At 43.3% G+C, this 25,296-nt stretch overlaps 1 protein-coding gene across 3 annotated transcripts in view; it reads left to right on the top strand.

Moving 5' to 3' along the window:
• Positions 1-25,296, top strand: part of MAML3 (mastermind like transcriptional coactivator 3) — a 347,589-nt gene that overhangs the window by 125,217 nt on the left and 197,076 nt on the right. Inside the window, exon 1 of one of the 3 annotated variants that reach the window (XM_034772293.1) lies at positions 2,661-2,911. The exons of the other annotated variants lie outside the window; for them this stretch is intronic. Within the exon in view, the coding sequence (XP_034628184.1) occupies positions 2,846-2,911 (66 nt within the window). The 5' untranslated portion in view covers positions 2,661-2,845. Of the gene's footprint in view, positions 1-2,660; positions 2,912-25,296 lie in introns of those variants that run through there. 3 annotated transcript variants of the gene reach the window in all.

The following is a 25,296-nucleotide window of genomic DNA, read 5'->3' as shown; positions in this document are numbered from 1 at the left end:
ATGTCCGGGGAAACCCGGACGGATGGTAACCCTAATCCCTGCTCCACTCATCGGTTCTCGTTCTCACCCTCAGCTGCCTCCTTTCCACATCCCACATATCTCCAACATCTTCCTAAACAACCAAAATCGGCTTTGCTGCTGCTCAGTACACCTGACCTGTAGTTTGTGCTAAAAGAAGTTCTAATCAGTATTCAGATACATGAGAAAAGCTGGAGATTTTCAGTGTTTGAAAGTCCATTCCCTGATTCCATAGGAGAAGGTCTGTGTAAGCCGTATCAGTAATGTTCACACTGAAGTTAAATTAACAAAAAATCAAATGGAGAATTAAAAACCCCTACCCTACCCTAAAACAGTGATCTTAAGTGTCTTGTGTATTCAGATATTTGAATTACAAGACAACCAAGAAGTATGGAAGATACCTAGTTTTTAGTTAACATTCTCTATATTGGGGTAAGATTCTGGTATATACATTTTTATAAATAGTTGAAATGATTATGAATGTTTAAATGGTAGTTTTTCTTCTAGAAAAATTTAATTATTGGATAAATTTTGAAGTTGTGGTGCAGAATGTTGAGGTTTAGCATTTAGCTGGACAGTCTAGTTTTTGTGCGTGTCTGTGTGCAAGAGAACACAAGCAGCTCTAGGTACAGACTACCCTCTGATCCACATTGTGGCACAGGCTGCGGTTTGAGCAAACGTCCTGAATCCAAGCCAGTCCTACTCCCTGGGTCCAAGCTCGGGTGGCTAGTCCATGTCACTGCTCATGCTGCAATGTCCACACTATTTTTTCTAGTACAGTAGCTAGAGCGGAGGTAGCGTGAGTTTGTTTATGTGGGCTGGGAGTCACACTCGCAGCTGCAGTGTAGACATACCCTTCGTGACCCTGAAGGGTTTTGAAAGAAAAGATCTCTTGAGTAATTGTGGATCTAGAGGCTGGAAAAGTGCAGTTTATCAGCTGTTCCACTTTCCTTCTGGGACAGACTTGGTTGGGCACAAGCTTGACTTGCATTTTTCTTTTTGCTTGAAGATAAAGATGTGTATCTCTTATACAGCGCCCATCAATTGTATTTGTTTATTGGAATAAGATAGAGACCATCTAAAAGGTGGGCCATTTTCTTTTTGTGTGGCTGTTAATGTATGTGAAAACCAAGCTTTAGATATTGTTAAATTGTTGTGGCACATTAAAAAGACATGATGTCATGCTATGTTGTGTCACTTGGTCATTATGTGATGATAACAGAGACATAATATGATGACACCACATCATCACGTAATGAAATAAATGGTCATTATAAGGACCTTTCTTAAAGCATTTTATGATTTGTGTATTTAACCCCATATACAAGTATGACAAGATCTTCTGAAGAACAGATTGTTCCTTTTTCTGTAAAGAGAAGAAACATCTATGTTACATGGGAAATGCAGAGCTACTGTGTTGACTCCTCTAGGCAGCCAGAACAAATGTGACTTGTTAGTTCCCTTTCAGCGGAGAGGAAAAGAGAGAGCCCCTCATAAAGGTGAAGCTACAAGAACTGATGAGAAGTTTTATTAAGGTAAACTCTGGGAATATCCAGCCCAGTTCAGAGCTAGTTCCACATTTATTTTAACCTGCTTTGAAATATGGCCATGCTTCAAGATTTTATTCTTTGGAATTAAATCACTTGAGGGATCTGAATAAAAGAAATTGCCAAAAAGGGAAGGAGCTGTATGAGAACCTCCCTTATCCATGCTGAGTAAAATTTTCAAAGCGCTTATGTCACATAGGAGCCTAAATCCCATTTTCAAAAGCAACTTTGGGACTTAGGTTCCTAAGCACCTTTTGATTTTCAGTGACACTTAAGTTCCTTAAGCGCTTTTGATAATTTTACCTGATACATTATTACTGGCTGCAAGTATCTTTCACGCTTTTCCTCTTTAAAATAAGCAGCAAGAATTCAGAGGGAAGGAAGGAAAGGATGTGTAGGTTAACATTCACTGGGAAGACTAAGAGGACTTAATAGAGGGAAATGGCAGCTCATAATGAAGGAGCAGATAATAAACTAACATGACATACAATCTGGCAAGATGAACATGTGCTCAATACTTGGCAACGCTACTTCTTAATACATATTTATTGATGCAACCTAAATAAAGAGTACCAGGATTAGTAAAATTGTATATCAATTGGCCTTCACCGTAATATAGAAACAAGTAATTTTAAATAGTAAAAGTCCCAGTAGCTACAATATATATTAATACCTGATTTGCGCTTGCATATGCATGCATACAAACAAACTGTATCTAGGATCTCTTTCCTTGCTTTGCCTGCTAGGATAGGCAGATGTAGCCACTGCTGTGCTGATAATCTCCCTTTCATTACTATCGCAGGGAATGGACCAAGAGAACCTGTTGGATAGCTAGAGAGAGCTTCACTGCCTATAGTCATTAACAAACAGAACTGAAGACGAGATAAAAACAGTATTCAGGATAGTCCTATAATGGGGGAATAAAATACTCCATGCCCTTCTTTCTGGGTACACATAAATATCAGAGATTTGTTTTCTAGAGAGAAGCAGACTTCCTGGGATAATAATTATCTGGTAGATGGCTGAAAAGCTGTTGAATTGCACAAAACAAAATGTAAGATTTGTACTTCAGCATGAGATCCAGAGTGGGCCAAATCCTGCACACAGACACACACATGCAACTTGAAGTCCTGACTCTGTTTTTTCATAGATTTTGCACCAGTGCCAAATAGAGAGGTCAAAGAACCTCAACTCCTATTTGAGATTCCCTTCTTTGTGTATCCCAGGATCACATTAGCTCTTTTGGTCGCAACATCACAGTGGGAGCTCATGTTCATCTGATGATCCATCATAACCCCCAAACCTTTTTCGGAATCACTGCTTCCTCGAATATAGTTCCTCGTTCTGTTAGTATGGCCTACATTTTTTGTTTTTAGATGTAAACATTACGTTTAGTGGGATTAAAACCTATATTGTTTGCTTGTGCTCAGTTAACCAAGCCATTAATATCGCTCTGAGTCAGTGGCCTGTCCTCTTCATTGTTTACTACTCTGCCAGTTTTTGTGTCATCTGCAAATTTTATCAGTGATGATTTTATGCCTTCTTTCAGGTAATTGATAAAAATGTTAAATAGCATAGGACCAAGAACTGAAATACACACACTCAATGATGATTCCCTGTTTACAATTACATTTTGAGACCTACCAGTTAGCCAGGTTTTAATCCGTTTCATTTGTGTGATGTTAATTTTATATCATTCTTGTTTTTTAATCAAAATGGTGTGTGATACTAAGTCAACTCCTTAAAGCAGTCTATATATAGGATATATCAACACTATTACCTTTATTGACCAAACTTATAATCATATCAAAAATATCTAGTTAGTTTGACAGGATCTATTTTTCATAATCCCATGTTGATCTGCATTAATTACATTACCCTCCTTTAATTCTTTATTAATCAAGTCCCATATCAGCCACTCCACTATCTTGCCCAGGATCGATGCCAGGCTGACAGGCCTATAATTACCCAGGGTCTACGGTTTACCCATTTTAAAAATTGGTACATTGGTTTTCATCCAGTCTTCTGGAATTTCCCCAGTGCTCTAAGTCTTATTGAAAATCAACATTAACACTCCAGCAAGCTCATTAGCCTGATCTTTTTTGAAACTCTTGGATGCCAGTTATCTAGATCTGCTGATATAGAAATGCCTGACTTTAGCAGCTTCTGTTTTTCCATTCCACTACTATTTCTGGAGGATGTTAAAGTGTTATCACTACCATATGATGAGACTACATTACCTGTTTTTTTCCCAAAATACAGAACAGAAATATTTATTGAGCACTTCTCCGTTTTCTGCATTATTGTTGATGATTCTGCCATTACCATCTAGTAATTGATCAGTGCCATTGTCAGGAAACTTTCTGTTCCTGATATATTTGAAAAATTCTTTCTGCTGCCCATAGATTTTGCCTTATGTCCCTTTGCTTCCCTTATCGATTTTCTATAATTTGTAACTTCTGATTTATATTCATTATTATCAACTCTCCTTTCTTCTGTTTATTATAGTTGCATTTTTTATTTTACTTAATCCTTGCTCATGTTAAACTCCCATTAATTTTAGTAAGAGTTGATAATATATCAGAGGCCAAAATTTGCCATTGCAGGCCTGATTCTGCTCCATTGGCATCAGTGGGAACAGAATCAAGGCCCAGTGTGTCTTAGGCATATATTTTGATAAAAATGTGACTGGATTTTACCTTGTGGCCTGGCATTCAGCTGATGATACATATTAAAAACAGTTGAAAATTAGTAAAAGCAGCAAATGTTCTGACTCTAAAGATGGTATCCTTTCTCCCAGCCTGGCCACCATTAAAGGAGAAAACATATATGACATCAGTGACAGTACTTCTCACCCTGAAACCTCATTTCTTTTTGGGAAGGTAAATCATTGCCCAACTATCCAGAGTAGGTTGAAAGTAGATCCCCTTTAGATAAGTTCAGTCTCTGAAGTTCTGCTCCCCATTTGCATTTGACAGCTCTGTTCACAATGTGACCTGGGCCTATGGGTTAGATGTCATAGTAAATGTCTTTGGTACTTCCCTATTAAGGCCCCAGTTCATCAAAGCACTTAAGCACATGCTTAAGTCCCATTGACTTCAAGGTAAACATGTGCTTAAGTACTTTGCTGAATTGGGATCAAATGAGGGAGAAGGCTGAAGATCCTTATTTAAAAAAAAAAAATACAAAGAAAAAAATCCCCACAGTATTCTACAACAAAGGTTCTAAATACTGGAGCAAAAGCCTTGTAAGGTGCAGGGTTTAGGATCACTATGCTAGAGAAGTATGTGTTTCTGTTTACAAAGAGAAAGCAATGGAAAACTAAAACTAACTCATTTGAAGTTTAGAATCTTTTAATGGCTGGGTTAATTTCTTTCATCTGGTTCCCTGTTGGACCACCAGACCAAGAACACACAGGACCTAATTTTTTAAACAACTGCCTCAATTTTTGTGGGTGGGATCAGCTGTAGCTAGCATCAAGACGTCTAACAAACTGATGGCCGCAGCAAAAATGGAGGCTGAGTTGAGGTGCCTTTAAAAAATTGGCCCACAATATGCTGAAGGGACTCCAGCTGGCACATAGGCATTAATTCAAGAAATATAAGTGTGGTGTGAATTTTAACCATCACTTTTCAACTTTCCTCCAAGGACACTGGTTTTCTGATGCCTCATGGCCCTTTCATTGTGTACTAACACCTTGGAACAGGGGTGGCCAAACTTACTGACCCTCCAAGCCGAATATATGACCATCTTTAGAAGTTCGAGAGCCAGGGCACACCTGCCGGAGCTCGGAGCTTCAGCTGGTGGGAGGCACCTACTGGAGCTTGGGGCTTCAACCTGCTCCTGCTGAAGGCCTGAGCCCTGCAGGCATGATCCTCCCTTCTCACTGGGCAGAAGCCCCTACCCTACCACCCTGCTGCAAGGCAGAGGTCCCAAACGCCCCCCACCCTAAGTCTGGCAAGTGGAGGGGGGGGGGGCGCTGTGCCCCAAGCCACAGTTAAGAGCGGCATGTGGTTCGTGAGGCACAGTTTGGCCACCGCTGCCTTGGAGGGTTTCTACCAAAACTATAACAACACTGTTGTCAACTGATCAGTGGGGGGTGCTCAAACACGATGCAGTCACCAGACCTTTTCCATACCTCTCCCTAGCACTTTCCCGACACATTTTTTTTTTTAATTACTATTCTTCTTTCCTCTGGACTGGCATGAATTGTATAGAACATGTAGTACTGTGTTTTTTAAATCTGTAAAGTGTGTTTCTCGTGGAGGGGTTTTCCCTCCTTCTCCCAGACTGGCAAAGGATCTATTAAAAGGTAAATAGCCACCTGATGTCTAATTGCTTGGCTTCTTAAAGATTTCTCTTTCCATCACCAGGACCGGCTCCAGACACCAGCTAAGGAAGCAGGTGCTTGGGGCGGCCAATACAAAGGGGCGGCACGACCAGGTCTTCGGCGGGAATTGGGCAGTGGATCCCTCAGTCCTTCTCTTCCTCTTTGAGTTGCCGCCAAAGAGGAAGAGAGGGAGTGAAGGACCCGCCGCCGAACTGCTGCCGAAGAATGGAGCAGCGCGATTGAGCTGCCGCTGAAGTGCTGCTGAACGGCTTCCCCCACCACCACTTGGGGCGGCAGAAAACCTGGATCCGGCCCTGTCCATCACTCTTCTCCTCAACTTACAGGCCTTACTATTGACAATGTGGTGAAAATCCAGTCAAGTTTGCTATTCGGTTTCTTACTATTTGAATGTGAGTACTGCATTGCGATGTATATACATTGTGCGCTCTCTCCCTCTTACACACAAATGTGCTTCAGCAGCTGATTGTAAAAATCTTAGGGGAGATTCTATTCTAGAAGACCCCCCCCACATACAGGTGGCACCAAGCAAATTTGGAGATTAAGTGGATGATCACACAATCTTAGAAACAAGGATCAGTGTGAATATTTAGTCTTTGCATTTGTGTTTGAAGGAGATTAACCGAATCTTTCCTCTCTCCTGATCAGTGAGGTGCTTTAGTGGCTGCATTCCTTTGTTTCTCCTTGCAGATACAATGAATCTCCCAGTAATGTTCCTGGACAGCCCTGCAATCTTTTTTCTGAAGCACTGTCCTGAAGCTGGGGTGCCTGCTGCAAATTTTACCAGAATGTTATAGGATTTTGATATAATTTTGTCAGACAAATACAAGGCCCTCAGTAGAGTGCAGACCCACAATATATGGAAGAGAAAAAACACTGCAGTGACATTCCAAATAAAACAACCCTGTAATCTGTCTTGCAATTATGGTCCCTGATGTGTACCTCCCCCCCCTCCTCTCTTTTGGCACAGTTTTTCGGGGGTGGGGAGAGGAATGGTCTGTCCAGTCCTACCACAACATTCCTGAAGAGAGTTCAAAAAAGTATATAAGATTACCAAAAATCCAGTCAAAAATCTTTTTTTACATGAATGCAGTAAATAGATTGGACTTAATTCACTCTTTGGGGCATTGCTCCTCTTCATTCATTGGAAGACTTTGGAAGCCCTGGAGTGAATTAGACATCTTGTATTCACTCTGCCGTTATCTCTTTTCTGATTTTCTGTTTTAATGGTCTCCAAACGTTTCCAATTTAGGCCAAATGTGCAACATTCTGGGAGCCCAAGAGCCCCCACGATTCTCATAGAGTGGAGCAGATTGAAGCCATTCCCATGTTTGTTACCAAAGTGTGACTCAGGTAAACTAAAAAGTCCCAGTAGGCAACGTGGCCTATTAAGGTGTAGGATCTCAGGTAGGGGCATACAATCCCATGGAGCCTCATGGTCCCAGTGGACCTCCTTATTAAAGATGAGATGGCTGCAGGATTCAATGGATTGTGTGTAGGAACCCCTGATCTAGTTCATTTGAAGCATCTTACAGAAGCCACCGACTGTGAGAGTACAGGTTGAGCCTATAGAACTACCCTCAGAAAAACTTCTGAGGTTCAATTATAGGAGCATTTGTAGTGCATCCAGGAAAATTACAAGATGATGTGCAATTTTTATTTGCAGTCTTTGCTGAAATGCTCTGTAGGTGTAGTGTCTGTAATGTTAGGTGTACTGGTTGTACTATTCTAGGTGTATAGAATTCCCGTTTTGCACTTGCAAGTCTCTGGACACAAATAATTGCACAATCCTATGCAAGAGAAACTGGTATCATTTAGAGGTTAAACTACCTTTCACGAAGGTGCTTCAAGGCAGACTGAGTGGAAGGCCCTGTTCCAAACTGGGCCCAGAGTGTCTGTTTTACTGTTGTATGCATTTTAAATAGGAGCTGTTTTACAAGGATGTACTGTACCTTTAATTTCTTTTTAAGTTTAAGGCTGGAAGATTGTTCATCTACTGCATTTTGGATTTGTCCAATGACTCTCTTTATGATCCTTACTCCCCCATGTTAATCTTGTCTGTGTCAAGGAGGTTGTGGATATGCTGTGTGTTCTGTCATTCAAGCTGTCTCATGCCTTAAGATTAGTGATTGTTATGGTGTTTCCGGTTTGGGATGGCTTGCCAGCACCTGACATGCCACCCTGCTCCAAGGGCATCTGGCTGAACATGGCCTGGGTGTGAGAGAGCCAAAATAGCCCAAAATTATTTTCATACAAGATGACAGAGGTTACTTCCTGGAATAATTTGCCCGTCGTTAAGAAGGGATGGAAGAGTCAGTAGCGTTTGAGTTACTGCTTTCATCACCCATGTGGCTGACAGGGAGGGATGTCATATGCACTTTTTTCATCATTTTCTTTCCCCTTCTTGATTTGAACAGTTCATATTTTTCAGACAAGAAAGGATTGGAGCCGTTTTTTGAAGCAAGTGTCAGAAAACAAAATGGTGCTTTAAGTGTTACATAATGAACAGCCAAAAACCGCAAGAGGAAGAAGTGCATCCGAAGAAGTGGGCTGTAGTCCACGAAAGTTTATGCTCTAATAAATTTGTTAGTCTCTAAGGTGCCACAACAGTATGCCTGTTCTTTTTAAGAGGAAAATTAGTATCTGAAGGGAGATGTAACAAGTTGGAGTGGTGCATGTGACCATAACCGTGCCCATGTTTAAAACTGCCATGTGAAGTGTCAGGATCATTTAACTGAAACATTTTACCACCCACAGAAATTGGTGTGATTTATCTGTCTGATCTGCCATGGTTATTGTTGATAATTGAACCTAGTTAGAGGACCAATGTAATTCTGGTGCAGAACTGAGCTGTAGCCTGTATTTTAATCTCATGTTCCCAGTGTACTTCGCTGAGCCTTCATTGTTTCCTTGTGAATATCAGGGTGTTCTTTGTCTGCATTTGCTTGTGTCACGGGCCCAGAATTCTCACTCAGCTTCTTATTTCTGTCTCTCTCTCAGAATTTGCAAGTGTTATGGTGATGTATACGTGCAGAAGGGGCTGTTTCTAATGAGCTCCTAGGAAGTTAGAAGGCAAGGTAGCAGGCTTTTAAAACAGAGAGAAGGATGCGGGTGGGAGTTTACACAGAGGGGCACTGTATTCTTTAATAGACTCTTATTTAATTAAGAACACTTCTGGGGGTGAGGGATGGTGGGGGCTCCGTAACATATCAGAGAACAGCAGAATAGTTCTGTTTAGATTTTTTTTTCCCTAAAGCATTCTGGGATATCTATCTCTGAGAGCTGCCTTTGTGCTCATGGTTTACGTGCCATGGTTAATAAAGGAAGGAATATGATGATAAATCCATTGTGAAATACCTAGATATTTTGCAATCTATTGAAATAAATTCTTTGGTGCACTTTGAAGTATGATTCCACTCTGAACAGTGACTGTAAAAATAGCATTGTGGGGGTTCTATGTTTATTATGCCCCATTGATTTTTTGGATCAAATTTGTGCCTTTTAATAATAAAATGGTGTTTTTATTGCACAGCTGCAAATGCAAGTATCATTTAAAGACAATGGGGATTGTCCTTACAAGAGATGTAACTGAAGCCATAATTTGACCTGCAAAATTTTTAGATGATGATATGAAGAGGAAAGAACCTGATTTGATTCAGGATGAAATCCTTGCCCCATTGAAATCAGTGGGAGTTTTTCTAATGCTTTTAATGGGACCTGGATTTCACCCTCATGGCTAGTAGCTGGAAAAAAATCTTGTTGTTTTTAAACTGAAGAAATTGATTTAGCTGCATTGAGATCTGTTTACCCACCCGTAAAATGGGTATATTGATGCTTGCTTAGCTCTGACCTGGTTATATTAATGCATGTGAATCACTTTAAAGATTAAGGATTGTCTGTTTCAGTTTCAGATATTCACTAAGGGTATGTCTACACTACGAGAGTAGTTCAATTTTACTTAAAGCGAATTTGTGGAACTGATATTACAAAGTCGAACGTGTGTATCCACACTAAGGACAGTAATTTGACTTTGTGAGCCCACACTAACGGGGCAAGCGTCGACGTTGGAAGCGGTGAACTGTGGGTAGCTATCCCACAGTTCCCGCAGTCCCCGCTGCCCATTGGAATTCTGGGTCGAGCCCCCGATGCCTGCTGGGGCAAAAAATGTGTCGAGGGTAGTTTTGGGTAACTGTCATCATTCAACCCTCACTCCTGCCTTCCCTCCGTAAAAGCGCTGGCGGGCAATTAGTTCGCACACTTTTCTGGTGATTGACAGCGCGGACACCACAGCGCCGCGAGCATGGAGCCGCTGCGATCATCACTGCAGTTATGGCCATTGTCAACACCCCTCGCACCTTCATCATCCACCTTTTTCAGAGGCAGATGCTGAGAAATCGGGCAAGGAGGCTACGGCAGCGCGGTGAGGACATGAAGTCTGAGAGGGGCACAGACCTCTCACAAAGCACGGGACCCTGCGCTGTGGACATCATGGTAGCAATGGGTCATGTTGATGCTGTGGAACGGCGATTCTGGGCCCGGGAAACAAGCACGGACTGGTGGGACTGCATAGTGCTGCAGGTCTGGGATGAATCACAGTGGCTGCGAAAATTTCGGATGCATAAGGGAACTTTCCTGGAACTTTGTGAGTTGCTGTCCCCTGCCCTGAAGCGCAAGGACACCCAGATGCGAGCAGCCCTGACTGTCCAGAAGCGAGTGGCCATAGCCCTCTGGAAGCTTGCAACGCCAGACAGCTACCAGTCAGTTGCAAATCAATTTGGAGTGGGCAAATCTACCGTGGGGGTTGCTGTGATGCAAGTAGCCAACGCAATCGTTGAGCTACTGCTCTCAAAGGTAGTGACTCTGGGAAATGTGCAGGTGATCATAGATGGCTTCACTGCGATGGGATTCCCAAACTGCGGTGGGGCTATAGATGGAACTCACATCCCTATCCTGGGACCGGACCACCAGGCCAGCCAGTATATTAACCGAAAGGGCAACTTTTCAATGGTGCTGCAAGCACTAGTGGACCATAGGGGACGTTTTACCAACATCAACATCGGATGGCTGGGCAAGGTTCATGACGCTCGCGTTTTCAGGAACTCTGGTCTGTTTAGACGGCTGCAGGAAGGTATTTACTTCCTGGACCACAAAATAACTGTTGGGGATGTGGAGATGCCTATAGTGATCCTCAGGGACCCAGCCTACCCGCTATGCCCTGGCTCATGAAGCCCTATACAGGCGCCCTGGACAGTGAAAAAGAACTCTTCAACTACTGGCTGAGCAAGTGCAGAATGGTGGTGGAGTGTGCTTTTGGACGTCTGAAGGGGAGATCTGATCTCGGTGAAACCAATATCCCCATTGTTATTGCAGCTTGCTGCGTGCTCCACAATCTCTGTGAGAGCAAGGGGGAGACGTTTATGGCAGGGTGGGAGGTTGAGGCAAATCGCCTGGCTGCTGATTACGCCCAACCAGACACACAGGCGATTAGAAGAGCCCAGCGGGACGCACTGTGCATCTGGGAAGCTTTGAAAGCTAGGTTCCAGAGTGACCAGGGTAACCTGTGACTATTAAGTTTGTTTAAACAGAAGCTGAACCTGCCCCCGTTTCTTTACCCAGTTAATGTTGACTATCCTCTCCAGTTACCAACCCCCTTCCTCCCCCTTCCAAAACACCTTTAAAAATAAAATAAATGAAACTTTGTTCATTAACACCATTTTCTTTATTAAGGATTTCGCGGTAAAGGGTTGAAACTGGGACGCAGACTGTGAGGGGAGCAGGTGTAGTGATGGAAAGGACGCTTCTAAACTTGAGGAATGACAGGCTTCTGCTCCTAGAGCGGTCCGCAGTGGTGGACTGGTTGTTTCAATGGAGCCTGCCACCCCTCCTTTTCGGGACTCTGTGTGTGGGGGCTATGTGACTTTGTGGCGGGGGAGGGCGGTTACAGATCCCCTGCTGCGTGGCTCTGTCATCCAGGCTAAGGACCGCTGCAGAAGATCTGTACCCCCCCCCCCCCGCCACAAACTCACATAGCCCCCCACCCCACAGAACATGAAAACCACCTCCCAGACTGACCAGAGTGTCTAGTGACTGCAATGTGTGTGTGACCTTCTGCTGAACCTGCCCCCATATCTGTACCCTGGTAAAAGTGACTGTCCTCTCCAATTACCAACCCCCTTCCCTCCCCCTTCAAACACACTGTCCTCTAAAAGAACATGACGGAAACAGTAATTAACAGAAACGTATTTTTTATTAAGAACTACACAGTTGGGGGATAAAACTGGGACGGGGGCTTGGGTGAGATGCATTTGGAGAGAAGGAAAGGACGTATCAAATCTTTGGGAATGAGAGCCTTCCATTACATTACTTGAGCAGTCTGCAGGGGTGAAGTGACTGTTTTCACGGCCCCTGCCGCCCCTCTTTCTTGGGACTTTGGGTGAGGGGGGGATGGGACTTTGTGGCAGGGGAGGGCGGTTAGCGATAGAATGCAGCGGGGCTCTGTCCTCCTGCCTCCGGTCCTGCAGAACATCTACAAGGCGCCGGAGCATGTCTGCTTGCTCCCTCATTAGTCCAAGCAGTGTTTGAGTCACCTGCTGGTCTTCCTGCCGCCACCTGTCCTCCCGTTCGCTGCGTGATCGCTGGTATTGCGATATGTTCTCCCTCCACTGGGTCTGCTGTGCCGCCTCAGCTCGGGAACAGACCATAAGTTCTGAGAACATTTCGTCCCGTGTCCTTTTCTTTCACCACCTGATCTGCGCCAGCCTCTGGGAGAGGGATACCGGGGTAGCTCAGGAGACACTTGCAGCTGTGGGATGGGAAAAAGGGAGTGAATTCCTCAAAAAGATACATTTTTGAAAACAATTAATATAGTCTTTCTCTATGAACAAGACCATGCACAGTACCTATCACATGTGCACTCAGTACAATGTCGAATTTTCTGTCTTCACATTGAGTGCCTGGGGTCTTGCTGTACAGATCACACAAGCGGGGCCGGACACCGGAATTCTGCTAGCAGGTGGCCATGGTAAGCCGTAGACTTTTGGCTGCTTAAAGCTTAATTTACAGCAGTGCCCTCCTTTCACGTTCCAAGCAATGCTCCTAGCGTTGGCCAGTTCCTGCTGCCGGCGATCCGGCCGGCATGAACTCTGCCCCTGTCCCACCCCCATCGCGGCTGTCCCCGGGAAAGATCCCTGCATGCTGCTGGCGAACCGCTCAGCAGGAACGGTTCGCCTTCCCGCCCCCACCGCGTGGCTGTAAACCGCCAGTTACAGTTATTTAAAGGAACAGGCAGTCAGTCCCCATACTAAAATTCCCCTAATTCAAAGCAGGTCACCATGAGGGATATCACTCTGATGAGGATTACGGAGGCAGAGAAAGACCGCATGCTGCGTGAATGCCAGCAAACACCAGGGCCGTATGCCGCCATGCCTTGCCAGGCAATGATACCGGAGTACCTGTTGCTAGCCTGGCACGGAAAAGTTTCCTACCATGGAGGAGGTAATAAGGCCGCTCTCCCCAGGAACCTGATGCAAAAGCTTTCACATTACCTCCAGGAGAGCTTCGTGGAGATGTCCCAGGAGGATTTCTACTCTATCTCCAGACATGTTAACAGACTTTCCCAGTAGCTGCACTGGCAAGGACTAAAAAGTTAAGCACCGAGGGCAAACTAATCATTAAAAACAGATTGCTAACATACCATGCCTATCCTATTCAAAATAAATGTTTAAAACACTTATCTATTGATCCTTCCCCTGATTCACGGTCCGGGTTACCGCCTTGGGAGGGTTGGTAGGGGATCTCCGTGAGGGTGATGAAGAGATCCTGGTTGTCGGGGAAATCAGCGTTGAAAGCGCTGTCGACTGCCTCGTCCTCCTCATCTCCTTCCTTATCTTCCCCGTCCGCGAACAACTCCGAGGAAGCGGCCGTCGACAATACCCCATCGTCAGAGTCTACAGACAGTGGTGGGGTAGTGGTGGCAGCCATACCTAGAATGGAATGCAGTGCCTCGTAGAAACGGCATGTCTGGGGCTGGGATCCAGAGCGTCCGTTTGACTCTTTGGTCTTCTGGTACACTTGTCTCAGCTCCTTGATTTTCACGCAGCACTGCGTTGCATCCCGGCTGTATCCTCTCTCCATCGTGGCTTTTGAGATCTTCTCCTAGATCTTCGCATTCCGTCTTTTCGATCGCAGCTCCGAAAGCACAGACTCATCGCCCCACGCAGCGATCAGATCCAAGTCCATGCTGGGGCCCTCTTTCTATTCTGCGATTGCATGGTCACCTCTGCTGGAGAGCTCTGCATCGTTGCCAGTGCTGCTGAGCTCGCCACGATGTCCAAACAGGAAATGAGATTCAAACTGGCCAGACAGGAAAAGGAATTCAAATTTTCCCGGGGCTTTTACTGTGTGGCTGGTCAGAGCATCCGAGCTTGGACTGCTGTCCAGAGCATCAACAGAGTGGTGCACTATGGGATAACTCCCGGAGCTATTAGCGTTGAATTCTGTCCACACTAACCCTAATTCGACATTTAGTGCTACTCCCCTCGTCGGAGAGGAGTACAGAAATCGATTTAAAGAGACCTCTATGTCGAAATAAATAGCTTCGTTGTGTGGACGGGTGCAGGGTTCATTCAAATTAACTCTGCTAAATTCGACGTAACCTCGTAGTGTAGACCAGGCCTAACATTTTTCTCTTTTAAATTTTTTACTGTCACTGATGGTACAGTAAACATTTTAAAAGAGAAAAAAATGTTTGTGAATATCTGAAACAGACAAGCCCTCCCCAAAGCCAGTCAAAAAAACCACTCTTTGTTCCCCTTAGATGTGTGGGGTTTGTTTGTTTTAGATTTTTTTTTAGTGAAACAGACTGAAGAGGCAGACTTTTTGTTACACAAAATTTTCAATTCAGATCTGCATTCCTTTGGATCTGAATTGCAAAAGTTTGGTGGATTGATAGGTGGTAGAGGCAGGAGATCGGATAAAAAGTTTTGACCTATCTCATAATTATCCAGTATATTATCTTCCAAAACATACATATCCACACAACGGCAAAATTATCTCTTCAGATTTTACAAATACATTAATGATATTGGACCATATTTAGACCCAGTGTAAGCAGGTTCAGTATTACTGAATTCTGTGTATCTGCACCTACTTATACCATTCTGAATCTGGCCATGCTTTGAGTAACATGGAATACATGCAATAACTTTAAGAATTGGAGGTAGAGCATTTTGGAGCAGAGTTCGAGGGACACTGTCAACTTGAAATCTAGGAAAGTAGTTAAAAGCAGTTACAATTACAGCTGCCCTGAGTCCCCACTGCCAATTGTGATTTTACAATCACATTTTCCTGTTTTTAAGTGTTTTTTCTTCTCTCCTGTTGCTGCATTAAACAAAACAGAAAGAGTAACATATAACTGAGTGCACTGGTTCAACAGTGAAGCTGACTATACACAAAGTTTGTCTAACCCAGGGGCGGGCAAACTTTTTGGCCTGAGGGCCGCATCGGGTTTCGCAAATTGTATTGAGGGCCGGTTAGGGGATGGGGTTGTGCCCGGCCCCCACCTCCTATCTGCCCCCCCCTCTAAGACCCCTGCCCCATCCAACCCCCCTCCCCCCCGTTCCCTGACAGCCCTTCTAGGACCCCTGCACCATCCACCACACCCCCGCTCCCTGTCCCCTGACCGCCCCTGGACTCTCACCGCCCGATCCAACCCCTCCTCTCATTCCTGACGCCCCCCCAGGACCTCTGCCCCATCCAACCACCCCTTCTCCAGCCCCTGACTCCTGCCAGAACCTCTGCCACCCCATCCAACCCCCCCCTTCCTGACTGCCCCCCGAGACTCCTGCTCCCATTCAACCCCCTGTTCCCCCCGACCACCCTGACCCCTATCTACACCCCTGCCCCCTGACCACCACCCCAAACTCCCCTGCCCTCTAGCCAACCCCCCCCTCCCTGGCCCCTTACCGCGCTGCCTGGAGCACCGGTGGTGGCGCCGCTACAGCCACGCCGCCCGGCTGGAGCCGGGCCACGCTGCCGCCGCCACCACACAGCACAGAGAGCGGGTCAGGCTGGGCTCTGCAGCTGCGCTGCCCCAGGAGCTCATAGACCCACCGCCCAGAGCATTGCGCCAGTGGCGGAGCGAGCGAGCTGAGGCTGCGGGGGAGGGAAGACGCAGGGAAGGGGACGGGGGCGAGCCTCCTGGGCCAAGAGCTCGGGGGCCGGGCAGGATGGTCCCGCAGGCCGGATGTGGCCCGCAGGCTGTAGTTTGCCCAACTCTGATCTAACCCATTTCAGTTATAATAACAAGTCAGTTATTTGTGACAATAGAAGATGAACTTTCAGAGAGAAGGATAGCATCCCTTTAATACATATCGGTCTCTTTCGTAATCTCTTTAGAAAACAGGAGTTGGTTTATTTTTACAGCAACATTATTAGATACAGATCCCAATGTTGACTGACAATTTAGTTGTGTCAAAAATACGATTAAGCTGCAGCTGTGGGACACAAGTAAAAGTGCCGGATTACATTAGTAACATAATTTGTGGTTTTACAGCAGCAATTGTTACTGCCACTAAGGCTAAGGGTCTTTGCAGTTTCGATGTAGACCCTAATTTGGGGGGGCAGAGGAGATTATAAATTGGAAGTTTTAATTCATATTACTCAGTAATTTGTGATTAAACAGCAATTGGGCCCAACTATAAAGTCTATTTGTGTTCGAACTAGTATTAATGGCAGATGTGAGACAGGACGAGACACTTTACCTTTGAGCCACTACTATGGTTGCTGTGGTACTAGTTTTCTACAGCTATATTTTCAAAGGTGCAGTTGTGTTCATACCTGACATGGGCACATGCAGTCTCTGCACATAATACAAGTCAAGTGTGTCTCTATATCAATACACGGCTCCAGAGGAGATTTTCTAAAGCCTAATTTGCTTTGATTTTTAATGGGATTTAGGTACCTAGCTGCAATTTGTGCCTTGAGGATCACCCTCTCCAGTGCACAATATCCAAATGCTCTAGAAAAGAGTCCAACCCTGTCTGAGACCAAATTGTTCTTTCTATCTCTGATTTAAATGACTCGCTCCTTCTGCTTGTATTTAACATACATCCATGCTCTTTTTCTCTTGCTTTAATACAGCAGCCCAGATTAATCAATGACATCAGTGGCATGACACAAGAGATGAATGTGGCTCTGTGAGTGCTTTTTTAAAAAAAAAAGCTAACATTTCCTTTTTAGCCCTTGTCCCTTTAATTCTCCTAGCACTTGCTGCATGATAGAGAAGTTTACTTTCCTATTTGCATTCATGATCATGAGGAATTGTGATGTTTATTTTGCAGTTTGAGAGAGGCTATAAAGAAAAAATATTTGTAGGCTCTACTTAGCCACGTGCCTAATTTTATTCAGTCCCAGTCGTGCTAAATTCTGTCTTTAATTTCATTATTGAAATTTCAGGACCTCACTAGGTATGTCTACACTACAGTTGGACACCTGTGGCTGGCACATGCTGGCTCCAGGGGCTCTGGCTAAGGGGCTGTTCAATTGCAGTGTAAACATTTGGGCTTGGGCTGCAGCCTGAGCTCTGGGACCTTCCATCTCACAGGGGCCTAATGCCCAGGCTCCAGCCCGAGTCTGAACATCTACCCCTCAATTAAACATAACCCCTTAGGCTGAGTCAACTGGCATGGGCCAGCTGCAGGTTTTTAATTGCAGTGTAGACATACCCAGAAAGACCTGGCTGAAATCCCCAAATGGTCTCTTGAAAAATGTCTTCTGAGTTGTTGTCATGTCTTCTAACTTGATGCAGCCAAAGACTTTTTTCTCAAGTTATTGTTGGAAATAAATAGTAGTTGTTAATTTACAAGGACTGTATCTAACATAATATTTAACAGATTTCCATGTAAAGAAAGCCAGACCAGGACACTATAATGTATCCTCTTTTTCCAGTTTGCTGCTGACAACAAAGGATTGCAGTAATATCTAGATGTCCCATCATCTTTTGAGCATGTACCCTAGATCTCTGTGGGATATTCAGATGGTCTGACTCAATGGAAGGAATATGAGAAAATTAAACTGTAATACCCACCAACCTTCCATACCACATATTGCTTTTAATTAAGGAATATAATTGATACCCTTGGAATACCTGTTTAGATGCTGTTACAGACATAGTACAGTGCAACAGATGAGGTAGCCAGTTAAAATTATGACCAAGGCATATGGGTGAGAGCATATAGGTTATGTGAACGGCAGCATTGTGGACTTGCACTTTCACCAGTTAGGAATTGATGGCTGCTATGCGGTGGGAATATTTTGGTGGAGAAAATTAGGATAATCTACTGCAGGTACAACACAGGTTGATCCTATTCTTAGCAGTGATGATAAATCATGCGGGGTTTTATAGCTGTGAGGACAATGTATTTACGCTCTATTTGAGTAAGTGATCTTTTCACAGTGCGGGATCACTTCACAGAAGGGTCCTGCTTGTACAGCAATATCTAATAACGGCTAGCAGGGAGCTAGAGTTTGCTCTCATGATCTCATTTATACCATTGCAACCCCAAAGAAGTTGGGCTCAGTTTGGCCTAGTATTTGTTAAATATCTACTGGGCCAATTTTGCCTTTTGTTATACCCACTCCATTGGCCTCAGAAGGATTGCACTGATGAGAGAGACTGCAGTTTGGTTCACTGTAACATTGGATGGTCTAGAATATATTTCAATAATCTCCCATTAATATGGATATAGACTATGGCCCCAATTCATTGCAGTCTGTACAGAGCTCTGGGCAGAGCATTGAACTTCTTCTGTTGGGACTTTTGGCACCATTTAAACCCCCAGCGCAAGTTAGGGCAGTACTGAGGGCTGCCCAGATTTGTGCCCCAGCCACCGTGGCTCCTATGTGTCTTACGCCATCTGAGGAATAGCCAGGATATAGGAATGTCCCAGATATATCTCCTCCCTCTTTCTTTCCCCCTCCTGCACCTGATCTGCCATTGATGCACTCCTAATGCCAAGGGATTGTGGAGCTGACAGAGCTGCCTCTGTGCCTGCTGGAGAGACCTTTGCACCAGGGTTAATCCCTGATGGCATCCCTGGGAAACACAGACCTCACCCCTTGGTGTGGTCTGTTGCCTCTAATGCACGTCAGGCAGTATGCCTTTATTCTGTGTCTGATGCATCCCTGGTACAGCCTTGATCCAAGCCCGTGAGAGTTTTGCTTGATTAGGGATTTCAGGATTGGGCCTGGAGTTTAGAGTAACTAGTGTGTGGTTTTGGCATTTCTTCCTTATCCAGAACACCTTGTTATATCCAAGCACTAATGGCGATGTAGTAACAGAAATAGACTCTTCATAACTACGTAGGTGTTTTATTGGGGCTTTTACAGACAGTTTTAGGAATTTCTATTTGCTGTTTGAGCAGCACTGCTGGAGGACCGTCTACCAGACTTTATTTCTCTTTTATATTGTTCTATTTAATTTGTGCGCACGTCATCGTCAATAGAATTCCATCTGGTAAAGTTAGTTGCTCCAGCTAGCAGGGGCCATTCATTTAAAGTGAGTAAAGGTATCCACATTCACTTCTGAAATCCATCCATTCAAGAGCATTAATACTTATCATAGAAACTTTGCAGCAGGTAGCTTGCAAGTGTCCATTTACTCAGTCTCACTAATAAGCAACAACAACAAGAAGATGAGCCATTGATCCTGATTTGACAGTTCTGTAGCTGCTTACGGGGGAAAAGTGGAAAAATAAAAATGTGTAAAGCCCCTTTTGAGCCATTTTGTTTAGTTACTGGGGGGGAAAATAGGTGAGAGGACATCCTGGAAAAATGTGCAGACCAAATGTGTCACTGTAAAATATGGAAGGCACAAATGGCTCAGATTTAATATGAGCATAATATTTATCTCCACTTGTAAGGAGATACTGGATAATTCTCAAGTACCACAGTCACTTGATCCTTTCACTTGTGAAGATAAAATGTCATATCAAATCTTAGCTGCCATGCATTTTCGCTATATGTGTGAATGTATATGGAGTCTGGTGTCTGACCTAAACACTACACAAATCTTTGCTGGTTTAAAAAAATTCTGAGGCTAGTTCTACACTACAGACTTACATGGGTACAACTTCCTCGCTCAGGGGTCTGAAAAATCCACACCCCTGAGCAATGCAATTACACCAACCTAACTCCCAGGATAGATAACGGTAATGTCAATGGGAGGGTTTCTCCTGTCAACGTAGCTACTGCCTCTCGCAGAGGTGGATTAACTTCACCGATGGGAGAAGGTCTCCCATCAGCGTAATAGCATCTTCATTGAAGTGGCACAGAGGCACCAATGCGGTGTAGACCTGCCCTGATTGAAACATCAACTTTCTTTTTATGGGTACAAAATATTTAAATAGGGCTGATAATTTGCTTATATTATTATTATTTATAAAAATGCCCATCTAGTTCTCTGGGCATTTAACCAAATACAATATACTGATTATTATCAGTATGGGTAGACTCTCATCCACCATTGAACTTTTTGCTGCCCTTCACAGATGAAAGTCTGATCCTGGGCCCTGGAGGCTAACAGGACTCTGCTCTGGTGGATCAGTGGAGAAAATTATTTTCAGAATCATACTGAAAATACCCTGCTGCCAGCCCCTAAATGTTTATCTAAGGACTGTTATCCCTGCTGCTCTCAGCTGGCATGGTGGCACATGATTAAAAGCACTGCCCTCCATTCCTTTTCATTAACAGACATTTTGGAGTTAAAGCATGATGTCATGAGTTTTTTGTCTGGAAACAATTCGCTCAGTAGAACCTCATGGGTTTCATTGGCGTCCCCAGAGATGACGAATCTGCCTGAAGCAGAGCTACTGCAGTGAAAGCTTCCTACAATTCCTGCTCTGCAGTGAGGATTATTGTGTTGGCTGGCTCAGCCCTCAAGTGGGTGGGACCAGAGGTGCTCTGATTTTTTGCATCCTCAAGAGAGCTACCCTCTACTAAAGAATGAATTTGCCCTATGGTGCAGCTGCCTCCGCAGGCACAAGGGGATGCAGATTGCACCTTGGCGCACTTGCAGGGTGAATCAGGCCCAATGTGGTAACCTCATTCAACATCTAAATACTATTTTTATCTTTTTAAAAAAGAATATCCACTTTGAGATTCAGATCTAGGCTCCAGCTAAAGTAGTCACTGCTAAAGTCCAGAACTACTGCGACAGGGAAAACTGCGTTTTTGGTTTTGTTTTAAATCTAAAATCTGTTGTTGTTTTTTTTAATTTGTTTGCTTTTAGCCTTAGTCTACAAAAATTCTAGGCATCTTCATATTGGTCTCTGCAAAATCTTTAAGTGAAAAACATTCTTGTGAGGTTCCCCGGTAAAACAGACAAGACCTTGATCGTTGACCTCCAAAAAGAAAAGGATGTATCACTGCACTCTCTTAATTTGCTTCTCAGATAGATAATTCCCCGTGGTTATCAGGAGACCTCAGAAGACAAGAAGGGATTAGGTGATGCTGGGTGGGAGTGATACCTAACTGAAGCAGCTGTACAGTAACTGTATCAATTGTAATTTTCAAAGCTCTTAGACCATGAGTTACATTTGATAGATTCTGCAGATCACATCCTTTGACGTCTGAGAATCAGGGCAGCTTGGCAACACCTCTAGAAAGAACATTTATCCTAATCAGTGAGATAGAGCTTTCAAAGGAATCCAGAGGCAGACATGTAAATAAATAACTATTCAATATGCAAAACTAGTAATATATTCAGTACCAGGAAGAGGTGTAAGGCCACAGTAGGTAGGTTGCTAAAAGCTGTGTTGGATTCTTAAACTAGTCAGTTGGGGAATAATATGCACGCCATGGTGAATGAAAGATTAGAAAGGATTGTAGAGGGAAGGAAGTTTTTATTTTTTATTCCTCATAATTGATTAATTTTCTCAAAATATTAATTGTCCAAGGCCACCAAAGCAGTTGCCTCCACAGTTAAGGTTTCTGTTTCCTAGTGATATGGAACAAGTGGTGAAGGTTCTCTGTTTGCATTTTTGGATTGGGCATGTGGAGTGAATGGGACAAGGAGTGGATTGAGAGGATTGGAGGAAGGAATTAGTTAGTTGAGTTTTTTTTATTGAAACCCAAATGATAAAATAGAATACTGCAGAATAACAAGTTGCCAGAATTTGCCTCAGAACAGCCCATAGATGGAGCAGGAACAGAACATTTTTATACACAGCATTGGCAAATTACAGTAAAACAGCAGTCTCCAGAGCCTGTTCTCAGAAGTGCTTGGCTAAAGAACTAGCTGAGAAGTCATTGCATCTTGTACTGTGCAAACAGTCTCATTTGTTTGATATTTCTTTCCATGAAAAGAAGCTTTCTGTGCTCCATATTCTGTCTAGTAATGCATTTTAAATGCATTTATTGAAGTTATATTTTGAAGTTAATTTAGTACTGATGAAAGGTGTCAGTCTAACAGCCCTGGAAACTGAAATCCTCTGTGTATGTTTGTCCTATTATCTAGAAAATCCTGTCATGAACCAGGACCCCATTGTGCTAGGCATTGTGCAAACACAGAACAAACAGATAGTCCCAGCCCCAAAGAGTGTACCATCTAAGTATCCACTGAACATTGGCAATAGTAGTGCAAATTTCCCCATACTGCCCCACCAATGTGTCTCAACTCTGCAGGAGACCAGCTCTAGAGGTGAGAGCGTAATTCAGACTCCATGGCTATTTAAACTTGGACCTCTTTGCTGAGACTGACATCAGTTGTGGGTAGTAGTTTCTGTGTAGTGTACACCTATACCTTAGGAAATACCTGACGCTACACCAGTTCATTTCACGAAGGCCAAATTTCATTTGCCTGACACCATACAGCTTTGTGCAGCGAACTTGACAATTCTTTTAATTATCCATGGCCAGGCTGGGTCAGCACTTGCATAGGAGACTTCCAAGAATCACCAAACCTCTGCTGATTGTGATGTTTGGTGGCAGTTCAGTAGGTGGCACTCTTCTTTTGGAATCTGTATGAACTAGTGACCCAGCATGGTGGGAGGAGATGAGATATGAAATTGAGGCTATAAAATCTCCTCGTTGTGAAAGATACTGTGGCAATTTTTCAAGAATGGGAATTAACTTGGCATCGTTATCATCATACTTAACACTTAGTGCTTAATAAACAGTTAGTAACTGAGCCGAATTGTTAACAACACAAGTTTCTTTATTAACTAATTAATGAATCCTCCCTCACCTGTGAGGCAGTTGGGGAAGCATCATTATCTTCATTTTACAGATGGGTAAATCCTGGCTAAAATGCAAATTGAGTAATTGCATTCTATTTAAAATTCCTCTGCAGTTTCCATTGGAAATAGTTTTCTTCACTTCCTGTCCTGAATCACTATATGCTGGTAAAGGAGTTGTTTTGTGTAAACTAGTAGTGGATGAGGTGATCCCTGCATATAGTTTGTAAAAACACTTTTTGGTGCTATAGAAAATGTAATTTCTTATTTCTTATTATTAAAAAATAAGATGTGTTTTTCAGCATACTCCTTGTGTTCAAAGAAAGCACTGGTATAGAACATATGCTTTCCTGCAGAAATAATTGCTACAAATTCCCTCCTGCACATTTATATTTTGTAATCACTTGAAAGTTTATTTTTGTTGAGTTAACTAAATGTAACGTGATTGTAAGAATGGTTCTGAGTTGTGCTCCAGATTGCTGACTGGTCCCAGTGGTTGGCAAAGCTGTGGGGTCACTCAGAGTGTTATTATGGGACAGTCTGCCATATGGCAGAAGGAAGAGATGTGAAGGGGATGAAGAGAGGATAAGACCATATGAAGTCAGGAGCCCAGCTGATTGATAGCAAGCAACCAATCAGGAAATTAGGGCTTGTCTACTGGCATAACACTATCTGTTATGGGTATGATATTTTTTATTTTATTTTATTTTACCGCCAAAATAGTTATACTAGTAAAACCCCCAATATGGACACAGTTACATTGGTATGAAATTGTCTTATTCCAGTTTATTCTTCTATAGCGTATTCTTCTTCCTATATGGGAATAGCTATATTGGTACATTTAAAGTGGTACAACTTTTGTGTGAAGACAGTTAAGCCATTAATTGTGAAAAGGTACCTAGAAAAAAGGGAGCTTACAGTGAGGGAAGACTGAGTTAATTTGCAGCTCAGGATGCCTAGAACAGAATCAAACTTTTGGGCTGATTCTGCTCTCACTGAAGCCAGTGTCAAAATTTTATTTCCCTCCATCATAAAAACTGGAAGGAAAAAAATCAACATTCTGTAATAATTATCATGATGAAGAAGCAAAATGTTGCTGGTCAGAGATCAAAAGCCTGGGAAGTGACATCAGACTAGGCAGGACCTGGACTGTATAATATACGGACTGTTGGAAGCAGACATGTAGGGTGGGAATGGGCTTTTTGCTTCCTAACCACTCACTGCTCCAGCAGTGAATATCTGCTCATGTGAAACTGTTGGCACAGACATTTCACTTTGTTAGAATATATGTAATCTGTGTCATCCTATGGGGAAAAGTTTGCTTAATTTTAAACAAACCTTCTATATTAATAAGAGGAAGGAAAAACAGTGTTCCTTTCAGGTTTTTCAGTTTTTGAAGATGTCACATTTCATCTTGAATACGTACTCATGTGTTTTAAAACTGACAGGATTGCAGCCCCAAGGTTGATAGTGCAGAAGTGCTAAGCGCATTTAATCGGCATCATTACCAGTCCCCAGTAATTGATTATTGTCCATAGGAAAGTTTTCAGGGTAAGCACATAGCCAGTAGTAATCTCTTAATTCATCATGCCTGCATGTTCTTGTTTTCCTGAGATCTATCAGCCATATAATATCTGGCCATACCAGGCATATCATTGATGGCTGCTTCATGTGTGCACTTACAGTAGCCACTGTATTTCCTGTGTTTAAACAGATGAACTGTCTGCTGTGTGCATGGGTGGAAAACAGAACCTTGTGTTCCATTAGGCCATTTGTGGATCCGTTTTCCTCTTCTTTTTGGAATGGATTTAGTTTGGTTTTCTAAAGCATAACATAGTGCTCTAATATTCTGGTGGTATTAGTATTAATTGCAAGACTCAAGATAGGTTGATTAGAATAAGACTTCATAAAGGTGTTTATAATTCAGATATTTGAGATGTGACTAATGAATAACAACCACAGCTAATCAGGTTTCAAAAACTGATGGTAATGACCAGAAAGGGGAAAAAAAACAACCTGTGGCTCTGCTAATCCAGGATCTCAGTGGACTGTAGCAATGCCACCTCTCAAATAAAACAAGTATTTGACTTACAAGGGGCTCTTTATTTTCACAGAAAAGAGATATTACTAGACTAGTGCTTAAAGGGTGATT

The sequence above is a fragment of the Trachemys scripta genome, chromosome 5, assembly GCF_013100865.1.
Source record: "Trachemys scripta elegans isolate TJP31775 chromosome 5, CAS_Tse_1.0, whole genome shotgun sequence".
NCBI classification, from domain to species: Eukaryota; Metazoa; Chordata; order Testudines; family Emydidae; genus Trachemys; species Trachemys scripta.
Note: the sequence above shows the minus strand (reverse complement) of the source record. Positions and strands in the feature narration are given on the sequence as shown.